This window comes from Populus trichocarpa, chromosome 2 (assembly GCF_000002775.5).
Source record: "Populus trichocarpa isolate Nisqually-1 chromosome 2, P.trichocarpa_v4.1, whole genome shotgun sequence".
Lineage (NCBI taxonomy): Eukaryota > Viridiplantae > Streptophyta > Magnoliopsida > Malpighiales > Salicaceae > Populus > Populus trichocarpa.
The window spans coordinates 5,283,875-5,299,941 of NC_037286.2; the positions used below are offsets into that span (position 1 = coordinate 5,283,875).

At 35.7% G+C, this 16,067-nt stretch overlaps 2 protein-coding genes across 6 annotated transcripts; one reads left to right on the forward strand and one right to left on the reverse strand.

Annotated features, from left to right (window-relative positions):
- Positions 1-2,984: 2,984 nt before the first annotated feature.
- LOC7466435 (magnesium dechelatase SGRL, chloroplastic) lies at positions 2,985-5,274 on the reverse strand. 2 transcript variants are annotated; one of them, XM_002302172.4, is made up of 5 exons: positions 4,922-5,270; positions 4,218-4,394; positions 3,918-4,076; positions 3,657-3,803; positions 2,985-3,386 (listed from the first exon to the last, which is right to left on the reverse strand). In XM_002302172.4, the coding sequence occupies exons 1-5, from the start codon at positions 5,078-5,080 to the stop codon at positions 3,312-3,314; spliced, it is 717 nt and encodes a 238-aa protein (XP_002302208.2). In that variant the 5' UTR covers positions 5,081-5,270; the 3' UTR covers positions 2,985-3,311. The 2 variants fall into 2 exon arrangements, with proteins under 2 accessions (XP_002302208.2, XP_024450987.2); XM_024595219.2 differs by having other exon boundaries at positions 3,657-4,076; positions 4,922-5,274.
- A 1,694-nt stretch (positions 5,275-6,968) lies between these two features.
- Positions 6,969-13,981, forward strand: LOC7467848 (probable methyltransferase PMT24). 4 transcript variants are annotated; one of them, XM_002300921.4, is made up of 10 exons: positions 6,969-7,001; positions 8,833-8,928; positions 10,084-11,165; positions 11,245-11,394; positions 11,569-11,839; positions 11,927-12,037; positions 12,127-12,301; positions 12,502-12,771; positions 13,195-13,389; positions 13,475-13,981. In XM_002300921.4, exons 3-10 carry the CDS (start codon positions 10,119-10,121, stop codon positions 13,707-13,709), a joined length of 2,454 nt encoding a protein of 817 aa, XP_002300957.2. In that variant the 5' UTR covers positions 6,969-7,001; positions 8,833-8,928; positions 10,084-10,118; the 3' UTR covers positions 13,710-13,981. The 4 variants fall into 4 exon arrangements, with proteins under 4 accessions (XP_002300957.2, XP_024451583.1, XP_052306621.1 ...); XM_024595815.2 differs by lacking the exon at positions 6,969-7,001 and adding an exon at positions 7,019-7,130; XM_052450661.1 differs by lacking the exon at positions 6,969-7,001 and having other exon boundaries at positions 8,690-8,928.
- Positions 13,982-16,067: the final 2,086 nt, after the last annotated feature.

Genomic DNA, 16,067 nt, shown 5'->3' on the forward strand with positions numbered 1-16,067 from the left:
CTGCTCTTTGGGATAGATTTGTTAATCCCATGATCTCAGATATTATTATCCTTCTGTCCATTTCGAGGGAGGGAGGGAGAGGGAGAGAGTTTGCATGAGTTATTTATTTAGTTATCTCAAGGCCCTGTGTGGCAATATGCTACACATGCTAGCTAGGGTAGGAACCTTCCTCCCTCTTTCACACTTTAACTTCATAAACAGTTCAGATATATAGCTGCCAAAACACTTTTTTCTTGTCACAGTAGGTGATTGTTATTTGGTACGGATGATGTGTCTAAGGCAACAAACGAAGCTTGAGTGTGCATGATTCTCAAATTGGAAGATGTCGGTCGTTAATTAGTATGGTCTCAGGCAGACGGTACGTAGTGCACTTCTCAAACCCAAGAACAAATTCGATATTTAGGACCACATCAATCCGCAATATGCATGGTTTGGATGAGCAATGAAATTTCATAAAAATTCTAGCTAGCCCATAAAAAACATGCAGCTATGAATAAATTAACATTGCTATTAAGCATATATGCATGTGGACTATAAAATAAGAGGCAAATTATGTGTGTCGGTGTGTGTGTGTGTGTGTGTGTGAGTGAGTGAGTGAGTGAGAGAGAGAGAGAGAGAGAGCACTCTTCTCTCGTTGTAGTAGATAGCTATCTAAGTACTCAAGTCCAGGGTTCACGCATACACATATAGGAATGGAGATGGAGTTTAATTAATTCAAAGACTATAGTACTGTTCTGGAAACAAATTACTGATATAAAGGATTAATTGAGAATTAATTGGTGGGAGGAGATTGGAAGCTTGCTAATCCTTTTCTCGAACGGAATAGCACAAGTTTCAAGGCACGCTCGTCACCAAACCAAAACCAAACTTATTTGGGAAGGAACTGATCAGAGGGCGAATGCATATATCATGCGTCATGCTTCCATCATAATGAGTAGCTAGAACCCTCTCCAGAATATTTGCAAAGAAGATGACGACTTATTCCTCTTGCTGTAACTTTCAGAGCTTGGAAGAGACTGCTAAAAATCCCACGCTTGATGCATCCTCTGGCAGGTGGCAGTAGGACCATTCTCTTTATGCCAGTACTCCTCTTCCTAAGCTCTGTATTAATGTTATTGCACTTAATCATCATTTCATTCTCCATGTATCTAATCTATATCCACGTCTCTACGTTTAAACTTTAGATGGGTGCCAAAAGGGTAAGTGTAAAGGAGATGAACGTGCAGGGGACAACTGGAGAGTCCGAGGAAGCAGATTTATAGTCTTCGTATAATGTCTTATTTCTTGTATGTATGATGTTTTTCTGATTATTGTAATATCTAATGAGATATAATTAGTTGGAGGATCTCCATCAACGCGTCCAAGTCATAAATTAATAGTCATCATTTATGATTCCAATTGACGTAGAATTTGTAACAATTTTCATAGATTCTCCCTCGATCTAGCTATTTCCAGCATTGGTTTCATCAAAGTCGTGTGAAGAGGATGTGACTTAAATTGGAACATTCCAATACATGATCACAGATGTGGTATTTTGCCAAGGGGAAAACACCAAAATCGCAGATCTTTTTCTTTCATTCAAATTAATTCCGGTCGTGATCAGCTAAATTATTTGGAAAAGAATTAACCTTGTCTTAATTATAATATAGACAGTCTCAAGACCTTCGCGTGATACACGCAAGAAATACGTGTTGATGGTAATGCAGATAACATATTCTATTTTGTAGGATGTCCATTGTGTCACAGTCTCAGCCGGCGACAAGACATTTCTGTTATTCCAATATCTATGAATGTACTTACAATCAAAACAGTTAATTAACAAGAAATTGACTTGATGTTTTTGATTATTTAATGTTATTTTGATTACCTCGAGATAATTTAATATATATATATATATATGATCGATTGTCTGGGTCCTTGAGAGAATTTTAAGTTTTAAACTTTGTATACAATATAAGCTCTTTAATATTATATGGTCTTAACTCTTAACGATCAAACAGTTTGCAATCTCGAACTCTAGCAAGATTTTTCGTGGAAGAACATAAATAGTGAAAGCTAGCCAATGGAATAGGTACAGGTAGGTAATGATTGAGAGTGCGGTAACAATTATTTTTCAAAGTGTTTTTCTCTTGAAAATACATAAAAATAATATTTTTTTATTTGTTAAAAATTATTTTTTATATCAACACATCAAAACGATTTAAAAACACAAAAATTTTTTAAGCAAAATAAAAATTTCAAAAATCACAAAACACGATTTCATCCATAAAAACAAACGACCCTTGTTTATTCAATTTTCTGGGAGTGGATGCCAACATTATCCTCGACATTCATGGCAAGCAAACATATGATGAGACAATCTACGTTCAAATATGGCAGTGACCCGTTAATATCATCCTCGTGATTTAGAGACTGTTTGAGAGTATGATAGTTGTTACTTTTCAAAATATTTTTTGTTTAGAAATGCATCAAAATAATATATTTTTTATTTTTTAAAAATTATTTTTGACACTAACACATCAAAACGATATGGAAACATAAAAAAATTAAATTTAAACCAAATTTGTTTTTTGAAATTTTATGGAACGTGGTTTGCATCATGTTCCCAAACGGTGCCTTAACCATGACCTTCCTCGAAATGTTCACAAATTCTAAATAAGGCCTGAGTTTTAAGGATTATTTTCAAATAGCTCCTCAAAGTTTCAAACACCTACCCCCAAGTTTAATGTATATCTGGAAAGAATACAGAGCAGCCTCGTCAAATTTATCTCTACCTTTTGTTTTGTACCCCTCATTTTATTTTGGTTTTTATTTATATCCTTCATCACATTGTCAGTCCCTAAGGGGCCAAAATATTAAAAGGTCCAAGTAATTCTGAACTATCTATGTTAACCACTCACGATGTATACTAATCACTCCTCTCCGGCATTGTTATGACAGAGCATGCAGGACCAGGACCTTACTGGGAGAGAGCGATGATCAGAGAGGACCGAATAGGACTCCAATTTTAGTGTTTTAATCACGAAGCGACTAAGACTTCACCCAGCCTTAGCCAAATTAACAAATGTTATGAGCAGCACAAGAATATTGTCAATTAATATTTCCAATGAAAGAAATGAGTTACTTGCAAAAGAATCAACCGTCCCTCAAACAATCATTGTTCTACTGCAACTTCAACTTTGGTGTCTGTATGTTATGTAAGCAGAGTCCTTTCAACTCTGGCCATGGAAATTCGCCTTTGAGATTATGCTGCTTATGGAGAGAGCACATCAAAGAAGGAAGGCAAAAAGAGTTTGGAAAATGGACTTTGGTCATCCCGACTTTCTTGAAATACGTGAACTAGCCTTGCTCGCCACAGAAAAACCTCGCTGATCCCGTGGTCGCCCCTGATAAGTCGATCAGTAAATTATCACTTTCACTTGCGTGTACAATTCAAGTACAATCTATAATTTCCAATAATCCCAAAAAAACAAAAATAGCCTGGATTAGATCAAATGCGTTTTTAAGATTTTCGGTGCTACTTGAGGGGATTGTTGTTCGTTAAAGGTCATGCAAGTAAGGGCATTTCTCGTTTTCAAGCAGAATGAGGGTAATATTAATTGGTCATTGATGTAAAACTGCTCCTGCAGCCCATGGGTGGCTAGTTTAGATTTTACCTGAGCAGCATCCTTCAATGGCCCCCAACACTCCAATCGGTTGTACTTGGGTAATCTAGAATGGAAATATACCCAAACTAAAGAATCCTTTAGCTCAGGATGTTTTGTGAAAAGTGCCGCATCTCCATCTAACACAGCTTCAAGTACCTGACTTGAACATACCTTAGAAATGGTGGAGAAGAGTACTAGTGTATGCAATAGCCCAAAGATTTGTCCAAATAATTCTGAAGTACACAAGGAATTGCACACGAGAACACTTACCAAAGGCATTTCCTTTGAGAATATGTGGTATCTGAACTCAGCGGCAAGGTCTAACAAGAGATTGGGACCGCTCACATAGCAATGGGCATGCAGAGCCAATTGTCCTTCTAGTTTCTTCCATTCAACAACCACATCATCCTTGCTATACCAACCTCTTAGCTGAATATACACGATGGGCAGCCCACAATCACCGCCAGTTAGATAGTCAAACTAAGTGAGCAATTTCATTTTCTTACACAAGAGTCCAAAACACAATTTTTCTAGTCCAAAAATAAGGAAAGGAAAATCATATGAACCCACCTGATCTAGGTTGATGACATTGGAGATGATTAAGGTTAGGTCTGCTGTGAAGTCACAATGAGACAAGATATAGGTTCGAGGGATGATCGCAGAGTATTGATTCATCTCTTCGCCCATCAAGACAACTTTCAGCTTTGAAGCTTCAAATTTTGCTGGAGGACCCAAAAGTCTAACTGCCTGATGACACCAAATAGGCAGTTAGTCAACACCAACGATTGGTAGAACGAGCCATTGTAACCTCTAGCAAAAGAAATCTTGCCTTGTAAACAGAAAATGAAAACATGACTTGAAATGAAGTAACTGTTGTATAGACTCAATCTAAGTAGACCAAACCAATCAGATTATTTAGGCTCATAGCACTAATCAGTGGTAAGAAGAGGGGCTAGCTGCTTCACTTGGCAATCTGATCAGTCTGCTCGTGACAATGTTTCCTTCGAAATGAATTGAAAACTACTGTAAATTTTAAAGTACTTGATTTGCTCGTCTTGCATCATCAGAGTGAGACAGAACTGAATGGCTCTGCTTGGCGGGGAACAAGTGAATCATTTTTCTTACACAAGTGAATTCACGAGATGAAGAAAAGGCGAAATCATGAAAATCTAGCCAGTAATGCCAGTATATCTAAACCAATTATACATTATATGACAACGCCACTACACATACTGCACATAGACCTAGTGAAGAGACGGAGGAAAGGAGAATACCTCGGAGACCAATGTGTTATAGGAAGCCCTGCTGTTGTCAATGGAGGAAAGAACGGTAGGTTTGGTCACTTTAGATGATAGCTTGGTGATGTTGTTGATGGAGAAATATCGCATGTGTGGTGATGGTGAGAAGGCGTAGTGAGCACAATGACAGGCCATGGGACATGCATAACAAGTTCTTTCTTTTCTTCATCTTTCACTTCTCACCATTGTCTTCTCTCCAAACTTACCTTGAAAGAGCGAAAAGGATAGAGAGACTAGTTTTGGTCATGTGGACTGGGATTCTCAGACCCCACGTCCAGAAATCTTTATCAAGCTATGCTTGAACTCAATACTTCTCGAAATAAATAAATAAATAAAAATGCTAGTAATTGGAATCTTTTTGGTGAACTGTAATTAGTAGTGGTATAGGGACTTCACAATTAAAACGAAACGGTGATCGGTGATGGAATGGGATGTGGTGACAAGTCAGCATCACTGATTGAACATTTGAGTAGTTTTGTGGTAATGCTATAACGTTGCATCATTAGTCCTGTTTGTTATTTTGCTGTAAATAGAGGTTGAGGAAATTATTTATTATTATTTAAAATTTATTTTTTATATTTTTTATCATTTTGATATTAAAAATATTATTTTAATATATTTTCAAATAAAATATAATTTAAAAAACAACTATGAACACTGTTTATTACGCTTCACTTGATAAGTCATACCCAACGACCTAACATATGGCCACGCTCTCAAACCTGAATTTTATCTTTTAGCCCATTGGGCTTAACATGAACTTTATTGATCTCTCCAGTTAAGCCCATTGTCTATTCGCCAGGTAACAGCCTACAGAATTTAAGGCTTGTTTTCGTCACACGTGGAGAAGCAGAAGCTTTCGTATACTTCGAACCTGAGTCCAGAAAGCTTAAAGCCCAAATCCAGAGTGAAATGATCAAGATATAATTTTCTTTCCCAATAACAACGACACGCCACAGGGCCGCAGTAGTCTTTTTGTTTTGGGCCTAAACCCAACAAACTAAAAAATACATAGAACTCGTACGGGTAGTGCTACCCTCCTACATCAGCTACTGATGGATCATGGAGCCCTTTTTAGTTTTTACCGCTCGAAAGTCTTTCTTTCGTTCTTTCTTTTCCGAGGTCTGAATTTATAATTACGCAGGTCTGAATTTCCTTGCTCATTTAAAATATTTTTCACTAGATTCTCGTAACAAATCGCGCCAGGGAAAAAAAATAATCAGGAAATAAAGATTTAAGAGAACCAATGATATCCTTTTCTTCTCGTGGAAAATAAGCTATTTAAATATATTAATAAACATCGTTTTTTTAAGGCAAAAGTGATGGTTTTCTTTTCAAGGATTAAATTGTTTTTTCCTTTTTTTTTTTTAAGAGAGGAGACCGAGTGTTTCATTTTTCAAAAAAGTAAAGGGAAACTTTATATTCTTGGAGGGCCAAGCACATGCAAGTAAGAAATTTTGAGCAACGAACGAATTGTTTAACATTTTCCAGGGGATCAAATTGAAACACTTTAGAAAAGGAACCGAATATTTAAATATTATCAAGGTGGAGGACAAGATAACTTTGACTCTGTTGCCCTCTTTAATCAGTCCTCCTCGGAGATGGAATATCTTATCTTGCTCGAACTAACCCTTTAAAATTAAATAATATAAATAATAATAAGTTAAAAAATTATTTTTGATATTAACACATTAAAATAATATAAAAATATTAAAAATATATAATTTAAATTAAAAAAATTTTAAATTTTTTAAAAATATTTTTAAAACGAAAAAAAAACCCTTTAATCAGTCTCCTCGGAGGTTGAATGTCTTATCTTGCTCGAACTAACCCCTTAAAATTAAATAATATAAATAATAATGAGTTAAAAAATAAAAAAAAGACAATTATCACGCGTTAAGATTTTTAAAAAATAGTCAACTTAACCCAACCAATATACTCTATAGTCAACTTGATATAACTACTCTCTTTCTTTCTGTCTTTTCATTATTTTTTTCTGTCTTGTCGCTTTGCCTCTCTCGTTCCTTCATCTCCTTATCAACCCGTATGCCTCAACGTAAGCATCGATTCCTTCCTCTCATCTTATAAATAAAAACCTCAACTTGATTTTAAGAAACCTCCACCATACTCATGTCAATTCAACCTAAGAAAAAAATAATTGAAAACCCTGTAAACTCTCTCTCAGGTCAACTGTGTCCCTCTCCCCCTTCCGATTTTTGATTTTGACACAGCATCTGATCACCTTGTTATTTCTCTTTTGAATCTCTGTGCTGTTTTTCTTTGTTATAACTTTCTTTGATATTCGATTGCCGATTTTAAGCTCAGTTTTTTTGTGGTTTCGCTTTATTTTTTCACTCATTGTTTCTTGTAATTAGTTATTATTAAATTTTTTTTTGAGTTTTTATTATTAAGTAATTATTATAAAATTAGGATTATACATGACAACGTTTTGGCTGCTGAGACGTGTTGTTGGAGGTGCTGTTCTACCGTCCGCTATTACTCAAAGTTGTCAATTCCATTTCGGTAGATGTTTTGTTTTTTCAATTGGAATGGAATGTTTCAGTTTTGGAGTGTTTCGGCGTGCCGTTTCGGGGTTGTACTGTTCATATATATATATTCAACAAACATAATTCAAATTCAAGATAAATTAATTATAAATTATGCAATACAAACACAATGTCAAACAAATATAATTTTAAAATTTAAAATATTTCTAAATAGTCAAGATTAAATAGATCTTTAACTTAAAGTAATTCAACTTAAACAAAATATCAAAATATTATGAAAGTAAAATGTTTTAACACAAATATTTTAAATATAAAGTTAGGTTAATGTTATCAAGGCTAATGGAATCTAAAGTATCCTTTGTTTTGCTCAAATTCCTACAAAGTATAAACATGAAAAAAACAACATGAATATAAACCATATATATTAGTGATAAATCTAATTTTAAAAAATTAATATTATTGTTAATGAAAATAGTAATAATAATTTTCAATATTATTATTAATATCATTGTTATTGAAAATTATAATGAAAAGAAACTTTTTATAATTGGGTGGTTTAATTAATTAAATTGAACAAGGTTCAATTTGATTCAATGGCTTTTCAAGAGCGGAACGGAACATGTGGAATGAAATAGGAACGTTCCGGGTGAAATTTAGCCGAAAAATCTTGAACGGACCGAGATTTAAAATGAGATGAAATTTGTTTCGTTTTGTTTCGTTTTTTGAATTGGTATGGAACGTTTTGGCCATTCCAAACAAAACGGAACGGAATTGACAACCTTACTATTACTACTTCTTGTTGCTTTCAAGTAGTTGATTTTGGTTGATGATAGGAAAAGATATTTAATTCAATTTCATGTTTATAACTTATTATATTGAGTTTTTGTTGTTGTTGAGAATTTAATTTGTTATAATATTTTTTTTTTGCAATTAATTCTTCTATTTTATTTAATTGATTTAGTGATATATTAAATCTAAATTATTTGTTAAAGCTTATAATATGTTTGAACTAATTTATTGAGCTAAAATCTTAGTTCTAATTAAGCTAAACCCACTCATTAATATCTAACCATAAAAAACTTAGCTCAAAATAACATATTTAACCGTTTAGGTTTAAAAATAAATAAATAAATAAATAGAATTTATAATTTATAAAATATCAGAAATTAAATTGAAAAAATACTCAATATACTACCCATTTATATCCAATTATCCATGAATGCCACTGGTTCATCCACCTTGTTTTTTTCAAATCCTAATTTCTTTGTTGATGTTAATAATTTATAACAGCCCTCAAAAATTTTATTTTCTGAACCTGAAAAAAAAAAAAAAACACTATGCTTAAAAATCTCTGTTTACTCGTTTTCTTTTTCTTGACAGAATAAAGAGGAGAACCAAAAGGCTATTGCTTTGCTGTTTCTGGGTTTTCCATTCAGATCCAAGCAAATGGTATACTCTTTTAAGTAAAGAAGAAAGGTAACTGTATCTAAACTCTTTTCTCACTCTCAGTTCCCACTTTCACTTGTTGCAAAACACAATTCCAAAGCTTCTTCTTTAAACTCCTACAATGTTGTTCTAAAAAGACATGATCGAAGCCTTTATAAGATTCAACATTTTATTGTATGCTATTAATCTCTTCACTTTCTGAACGTTGATTTACTTTTAAGCTGAGTTGTGATCTTACCTCTTACTGTTCCTGATTTAGTTCAAGACCACCGCTTGTTTTTCTGTGTGGTAGATAAGTTTGCCTATATGCTTTGACTATGGCATTTATTAGTACCTGCGATCAATCAAGTGTCTGAGATTGTTTACTCGTTTGATTCTTCTTCATATAATACTTCTAAGTTTCTTATTGAACTTACATTGCAAGAACAAAAATCTCGACTCCTAGTTCTCATTCTTTAATCCAGCTACAAAAAGGTCTTCTTTTTCTAAAAAATCTACCCTTCTTTCTGTCTTTTATTTCTCCAAAAAGCTGTTCCTTTATGAGAATTATGTATATGTTTCACACCATGGGTGATTTCTATTGAGATTTTATTCCTGGCACTTTTTACTCTTGATGTTGGTCTTTATTTATTGTTTTCCTTGAAAGTTCTGATATGTTTGTGACCTGTGACTCTTTTGGCTGTTTAAATATCCTTAGCGATAGGTGTTATAATGTATAATTTGGAAAATTAGATTAAAGGAATGCATAAAAGGGATAAAAGAATACTCTCGTTGTCACTCCACTGGGTCATGAAAAAGTTCTTGTTTTTAACAGTATTAAAGCAGGCAAAGTGTTTTAAATAAAGTCGAAAAAGAATATTAAAAGAGAATGAAACTGAAGATGTAATTTGAACCCACAAAGGATAAGTTTTTTCATTGATTGAAGTTAAAAGGGGAAGCGAACGTGAGCCGTGAAGTATGATCTCTAAGAGAAGAAGACTAGTCCACCCTGAGATTAAGATAACATGTGCTTCATCATAAGATTTCAAAATATGTTAAAAAAGGATTGTTGTTGCGTCAGTTTCTTACTTTATATTTACTCTTCTGTGATTGTTCCCCATTAGTTTTTTCATGATAGATTATTAAATTTTAATTTTAATTTAAGTTGTAAGGGTTTGTATTCTAGCTGATTTTTTTTCCTTCCAGATTTGCATAACAAGCAACATCATACTAAAGAAAGCATGCCTATGGGAAAATATTCCCGTGTTGATGGGAGGAAGTCATCCAACTACTGTTCTACAACCACTGTGGTTGTGTTTGTTGCTTTGTGTTTAGTTGGGGCTTGGATGTTTATCTCATCATCTGTTCCAGTTCAAAACTCAGACCCATCATCCCAAGAGAATGTGAAACGAGTGGCTGGTGAAAATATTTCTAAGCATTTTGAAGACATTCCTGGTGATTTACCGGAGGATGCAACAAAAGAAGATGGCAATGCTGTTGATTCTCAAAGTGCTAGCCAATCTGATGTCCATGATGACCCAAAGGTGACTGAAAAAGAGAGTGAAAGTACTGTTGAGGATAACAAAGATGAGAACAGGGATGAGAAGGCCGAGTCTAAGAATGTGGTAGAAGAAAACCAGGATGGGAAGACTGTTTCTGAAGAGGAACGAAAGATGGAGACTGAAAATAATGAGGATGGAAAAACAGAGGATAGAGAGTTGAATTCAAGTGATAAAGAATCAAATTCAGAAGCTGGAGAGACCCAAGCTCAAGGCAATGAAGCAAATGAAAGCGATCAAACAGAATCAGAGGAGAGCTCAGGTGAAAATAAATCCAAGTCAGATGATGGGGAGAAGAACCCAGACTCAGGGGAGAATGCAAATGAAAATAACCAGGAAGGTGCTATTGAGAATAACGTGGATAGTCAAGAGAATGATCAAACTTCCATTGAGATTTTACCTGCTGGCACACAGTCAGAACTTCTAAATGAAACCAATACTCGAAATGGGGCTTGGTCGACTCAAGTGGTGGAGTCACAGAATGAGAAGATATCTCAACAATCTTCAATAGCTAAGGATCAATATGGTCATGGATGGAAACTTTGTAATGTCACTGCTGGACCAGCCTATGTTCCTTGCCTTGATAATTGGTACGTTATAAGAAGGCTTCCAAGCACAAAGCACTATGAACATCGAGAGAGGCACTGTCCTCAAGAAGCTCCCACTTGTTTGGTACCCATACCTGAAGGATATAGACGCTCAGTTAAGTGGCCTAAAAGCAGGGAAAAGGTAAACACTGATCCACCTAATCAATGAAAAAACCTTTCCTGTTTATAGGCTGAATTTCTTCTTTTGGCGCACATGGCAGATATGGTTCTATAATGTCCCTAACACCAAGCTTGCCGAGGTTAAGGGGCATCAGAATTGGGTTAAAGTTGCTGGTGAATATCTTACTTTTCCAGGTGGTGGAACTCAGTTCAAGCATGGTGCTCTTCATTATATTGATTTCATTCAGGATGTGAGTTTCTTTATCGCACCTGTTTTCTGCATTTCCTGTCCTTTATTTTGTAGAATCATAATTCAACAGATTGAACATGAGACGCTATTTCTTTGAACTAGATTGATTGTGTGCAAATATGTTTGTGTACACTGAAGAGTATGATGTGATAGTTTTTTTCTATGAATGATGCAGTCTCATCCTGATATTGCATGGGGAAAAAGAAGCCGAGTGATATTGGATGTTGGGTGTGGGGTGGCAAGCTTTGGAGGTTATCTTTTGGAAAAAGATGTTCTTGCAATGTCATTTGCTCCCAAGGATGAACATGAAGCCCAGGTTCAATTTGCACTTGAAAGGGGTATCCCTGCGATGTTGGCTGTTATGGGCACAAAGAGATTACCCTTTCCTAATTCTGTTTTTGATCTTGTTCATTGTGCACGCTGTAGGGTTCCTTGGCACATTGAAGGTAATGTCTGTGTCTATTATACTCTAGCAAAAAATTTCTGTCGGTTTGTTTTTTTGGTTCAGAGAGATATTTGGAGTCTTCTTGCAGGTGGTAAACTTCTTTTGGAGCTGAATCGGGTGTTGAGGCCTGGTGGTTACTTTGTCTGGTCTGCCACCCCAGTTTATCGAAAGCGTCCAGAAGATGTGGGCATTTGGAAAGGTAGAATATTTTCTAACGCATGCATTCCTTCCAAGAGGATAGTACTATGGGTTGTCTTCATATTACTTTTCTTTCTTTCATCTATGCAGCAATGTCCAAACTAACAAAGTCAATGTGCTGGGATCTGGTGGTGATTAAAACGGACACGCTAAATGGTGTTGGTGCAGCAATATATAGAAAGCCAACTTCCAATGACTGCTATAATAATAGACCGCAAAATGAGCCTCCACTGTGCAAAGAATCTGATGATCCAAATGCAGCGTGGTACTTTCATTTGTCCCATGGAATTAGAATAACCTTTTGTTCTTCCACAATTACCCCTTCCCGAGTTTTCATCATAGCTTGGGTAGAAAATGTTTATAAACTAAAACTAAATATGGAAAAATCAGAACTAATTAAAGCGATGTAAAAATGCTACTACTTTTATTATAAGCTCTAAATAGAGGAATGGATGTTGTCTTCAGGAATGTCCTGCTCGAGGCATGTATGCATAAAGTGCCTGTAGATGCGTCAGTGCGTGGGTCTCATTGGCCTGAGCAATGGCCAAAACGGCTGGAGAAACCACCATACTGGTTGAATTCTCAGGTTGGAGTTTATGGTAAAGCTGCTGCAGAGGATTTTGCTGCTGACTATAAACATTGGAAAAATGTTGTCTCCCAGTCTTATTTGAATGGGATAGGAATCAACTGGTCTTCTGTGAGAAATATCATGGACATGAGAGCTGTATATGGAGGGTAAGCAATTTAACAATTTTATTTTATACTATAGATGGCTAAGCATACTTGTGTTTATCATTCACAATAGAGACACTTTCTCTTATCTGTGTGCTATCCAATTCTCAAAATGTGCTTTTTTTGATAGATCTGATTGGGGTGTAGATGAACCCATAAAATCAAAGATAAGATTTTGGTGTGTTAAGCTTAAGCTGCATTCTTTTGATTTGTTCTGCTGGGTAAAGGAGTGTTTCATGTATTTTGGTTTATCCTTTTGTGTTCATGTGCTGGCATGTCATTCGACTTAATGATTGATGGGGGTTTCCCCTCAGTAGCTCATGATCATCATGGTTGCTATGTTTCCATTTTCCATGATTAAGATGCATATAGCCTTGTGCTGCCATGGCTCTTTTATTTTCTTATGCTTTTCTGTGATTGTTTTAGGTTTGCTGCGGCACTGAAAGACTTGAAAGTGTGGGTTATGAATATAGTCCCAATTGACTCTGCAGACACGCTTCCAATGATCTATGAGCGTGGTTTGTTTGGAATGTATCATGATTGGTGTGAATCATTCAATACCTATCCTAGAACTTATGATCTTCTCCATGCTGATCATCTCTTCTCCAGTCTAAAAAAGAGGTAGGTTCATCACATTGCCGCTTCCTAAAGAAAGAGATCTGGATAGTTTGTGTGACCTGATGTTCTGTTGTTTTTCTAAACATAGGTGCAACTTAGTGGCAGTAATAGCAGAAGTTGATCGGATCCTGAGGCCAGAAGGAAAGCTGATTGTGCGTGACAATGTTGAAATCATTGGTGAGATTGAGAGCCTGGCCAAATCTCTGAAATGGGAGATCCGGATGATTTACTCAAAAGACAATGAGGGACTGCTTTGTGTTCAAAAGACAACGTGGCGTCCTACGGAATCGGAAACAATAACATCAGCCATCATACAAGCCTGACACGTCAGTTTGTACCTTTCATCTGAGGTTTACCAGGCTGCCTGTATTATGCTTACAGGTATGGTTCTGTTATCTATCGTAGGCATTTGACGGTTAGTATCAATAGCTGTATTTATCCACAAGAAGTTGTAAAATAATAGTTATTCTTTAAATTCTCCTTATTTTCATTAATATTTAATTGTCATTTTAATCAACCCTCTTTAACAAGAGGGATTTTGGCTGCATACTTATCATGGATGTTACTGAGAAATCACAATTTTGCAAATTTGTTATATATATATTGTTCTATGGTGTTTGATAATGCTGTTGCTGCTTTTTTCAGTAAATGTGGCTGAACAGTTTTGAGTCTGGCTATTAAAAGATTCTGGGCAAGTAGTCCTCAAACTATTTTAAGAGGTGCGTGTGTTTGTTTAAGAGGTGCACCGCCCGCCGTGCACCTCATGAAAAAGCATGTATTACATGCTTTCCGTGAGGTGGGCCGCGTGGCACCTCTCACAAACAAACACTCAAAAAAAAATTCTCAATTAGTGAATCTCAATTGTCTTCCAAAGATTTTTCTTCTTATTTGGACCCTAAAAGAATTCTCAGCTCTACAATTTTTCCAAGATTATCACAAATCCATTACGAAAGACTTCCAAAATCTATTAAATAGAAGGATTCCTAACTCCTAGATTACAAATTGGAAATGATTCTCTAGAGATTTAATTGAGATATTGATTATAGTTTTGGCACTAAACTGATGTTTGCACGATGTAGTTTGCAGCTGTGAGAGATGTTTTTGTAATGTAAAAATGATTAAAAATTAAAATTTAGTTACTAAATCTTTTAAAAAGATCTTCATTAGGGTTTTGAATTTGGAAAGCTCAAACAACTCCAAACGGGGATTTAGTTGGAGGTAGACCGTTGGCATGGCTGATCCCTACCGCCTCGTGCCACCTGAAGCTAGATTAGCAGAAAGGAGAGAGAGTTAAAGAAAAAGAAAAGGACCATAAATTAAAGAAAAAAGAGAGAGCAAGTGGGCTTCTCCATCGGAATCTCTTCGTGTGCAAATATAATAGCATGTTTGATGAAGCACAATAACTCTGTTACTGGTGCCTGCTACTACAAAAGGATTTCACTTAAATCTCGAGTCCTTTGTCGAGTAGGAAACCATCAAGTACCTCCACAGATTGCGGGAGATTCAAAGTATGATCTGTAAAACTTCAGGGCCATGTGAGACTGACAGGCATTTATTTTCTCGATGTAATTCTTAATAAGAGAAGTTGAGATTTTGGACTGCCAAAACTCTCTTAACATAGAGTGAAGTTAGAACAATTCTCCATACATGTTCTTCAGGATGGTTGCTCCTTCAGCTTGGCGAATAAAAGAAGCTACATAGCTTGGCAAACAGGAGTCAGGAGTGTATTTGTGACAGCTGAGACATTTTAAATGCAGCATAAATTGGCAATACAGCAGACCATGACAGATTTTATCGCTGCATGTTTGGACACTAGACACTCGTTGTATTTCATATATATATATTCTCAACACACGCACGTACAGTGTTCGTGAAAATGTCCCTTTCTGTCTAATTGCTCAAAATACATTTCAGGACAGGAGTGCCTTGATCACTGGACTTTTAAATTGACATCTTACTGATCATCCATATTTTATATTGCTGGGAGTTAACTTTGTTGGGAAAGCAGTGTACAAAAGTGTCAAGATGCTTCTTTTTGGACTCCTTTTGAATTTCTTAGTGAACTTCTTTTATTCGTTAGACTTGTTCGGCTCTTGAGCTATCTGAAAATTATGAAAAGAGTACTATCCTCTTGATTGCATGATTGAAATTAAAGAACAATTGTAACCCTACGTCTGTTTAGGTGGGTCTTTTCAAAAATAGAGCTGAGGCTATAGCCATTTTCTTAGTAACAACACATGCTTCAGTATCAGGTTTAATATCTTGACATATTTTAATCAGAATTTGCATTCATGAACTAGTATGCACCTATGCTCACCCCAACTAATGAGTGGTCCCTGGTGAATATTAAAATCCCTCAAATTCCTCACTCGTACGCTCAGATTCCTACTCCCTTTTAGACAATGAGAGCAACAGCATGAACTACTTAACAGTTTAGTATTATCAAATTATCCATTGTCTGCCATTGACTCATCTTTCCTCAAACAAACAAGTTGGCATTCTCCTCACATTGCTCAACATGTCTGCTGGCACAAACTCTCTAAAAGCTGCTACTTTGGAATGTTAAAGGAGAGCTCTCAAGACATCTCCTGACGATAGTATTCAACATGTTAGTTTCTTGGAGGCAAAAGTGCTTGCTCTTCACTCTTCTTGCTTTCATTGTTCTTTCATCAGAAGCGTCA

Coding starts and splice junctions, on each gene's coding strand:
- LOC7466435 (XM_024595219.2), bottom strand. CDS start 5,080: ATGGCCTGTCATTGTGCTCACTACGCCTTCTCACCATCACCACACATG. Junction 4,395..4,921: donor ATAACACATTGGTCTCCGAG/GTATTCTCCTTT, acceptor TGGTGTCATCAG/GCAGTTAGACTTTTGGGTCC. Junction 4,077..4,217: donor ATGTCATCAACCTAGATCAG/GTGGGTTCATAT, acceptor GTGTATATTCAG/CTAAGAGGTTGGTATAGCAA.
- LOC7467848 (XM_002300921.4), top strand. CDS start 10,119: ATGCCTATGGGAAAATATTCCCGTGTTGATGGGAGGAAGTCATCCAAC. Junction 11,166..11,244: donor GGCCTAAAAGCAGGGAAAAG/GTAAACACTGAT, acceptor CGCACATGGCAG/ATATGGTTCTATAATGTCCC. Junction 12,302..12,501: donor GATGATCCAAATGCAGCGTG/GTACTTTCATTT, acceptor TGTTGTCTTCAG/GAATGTCCTGCTCGAGGCAT.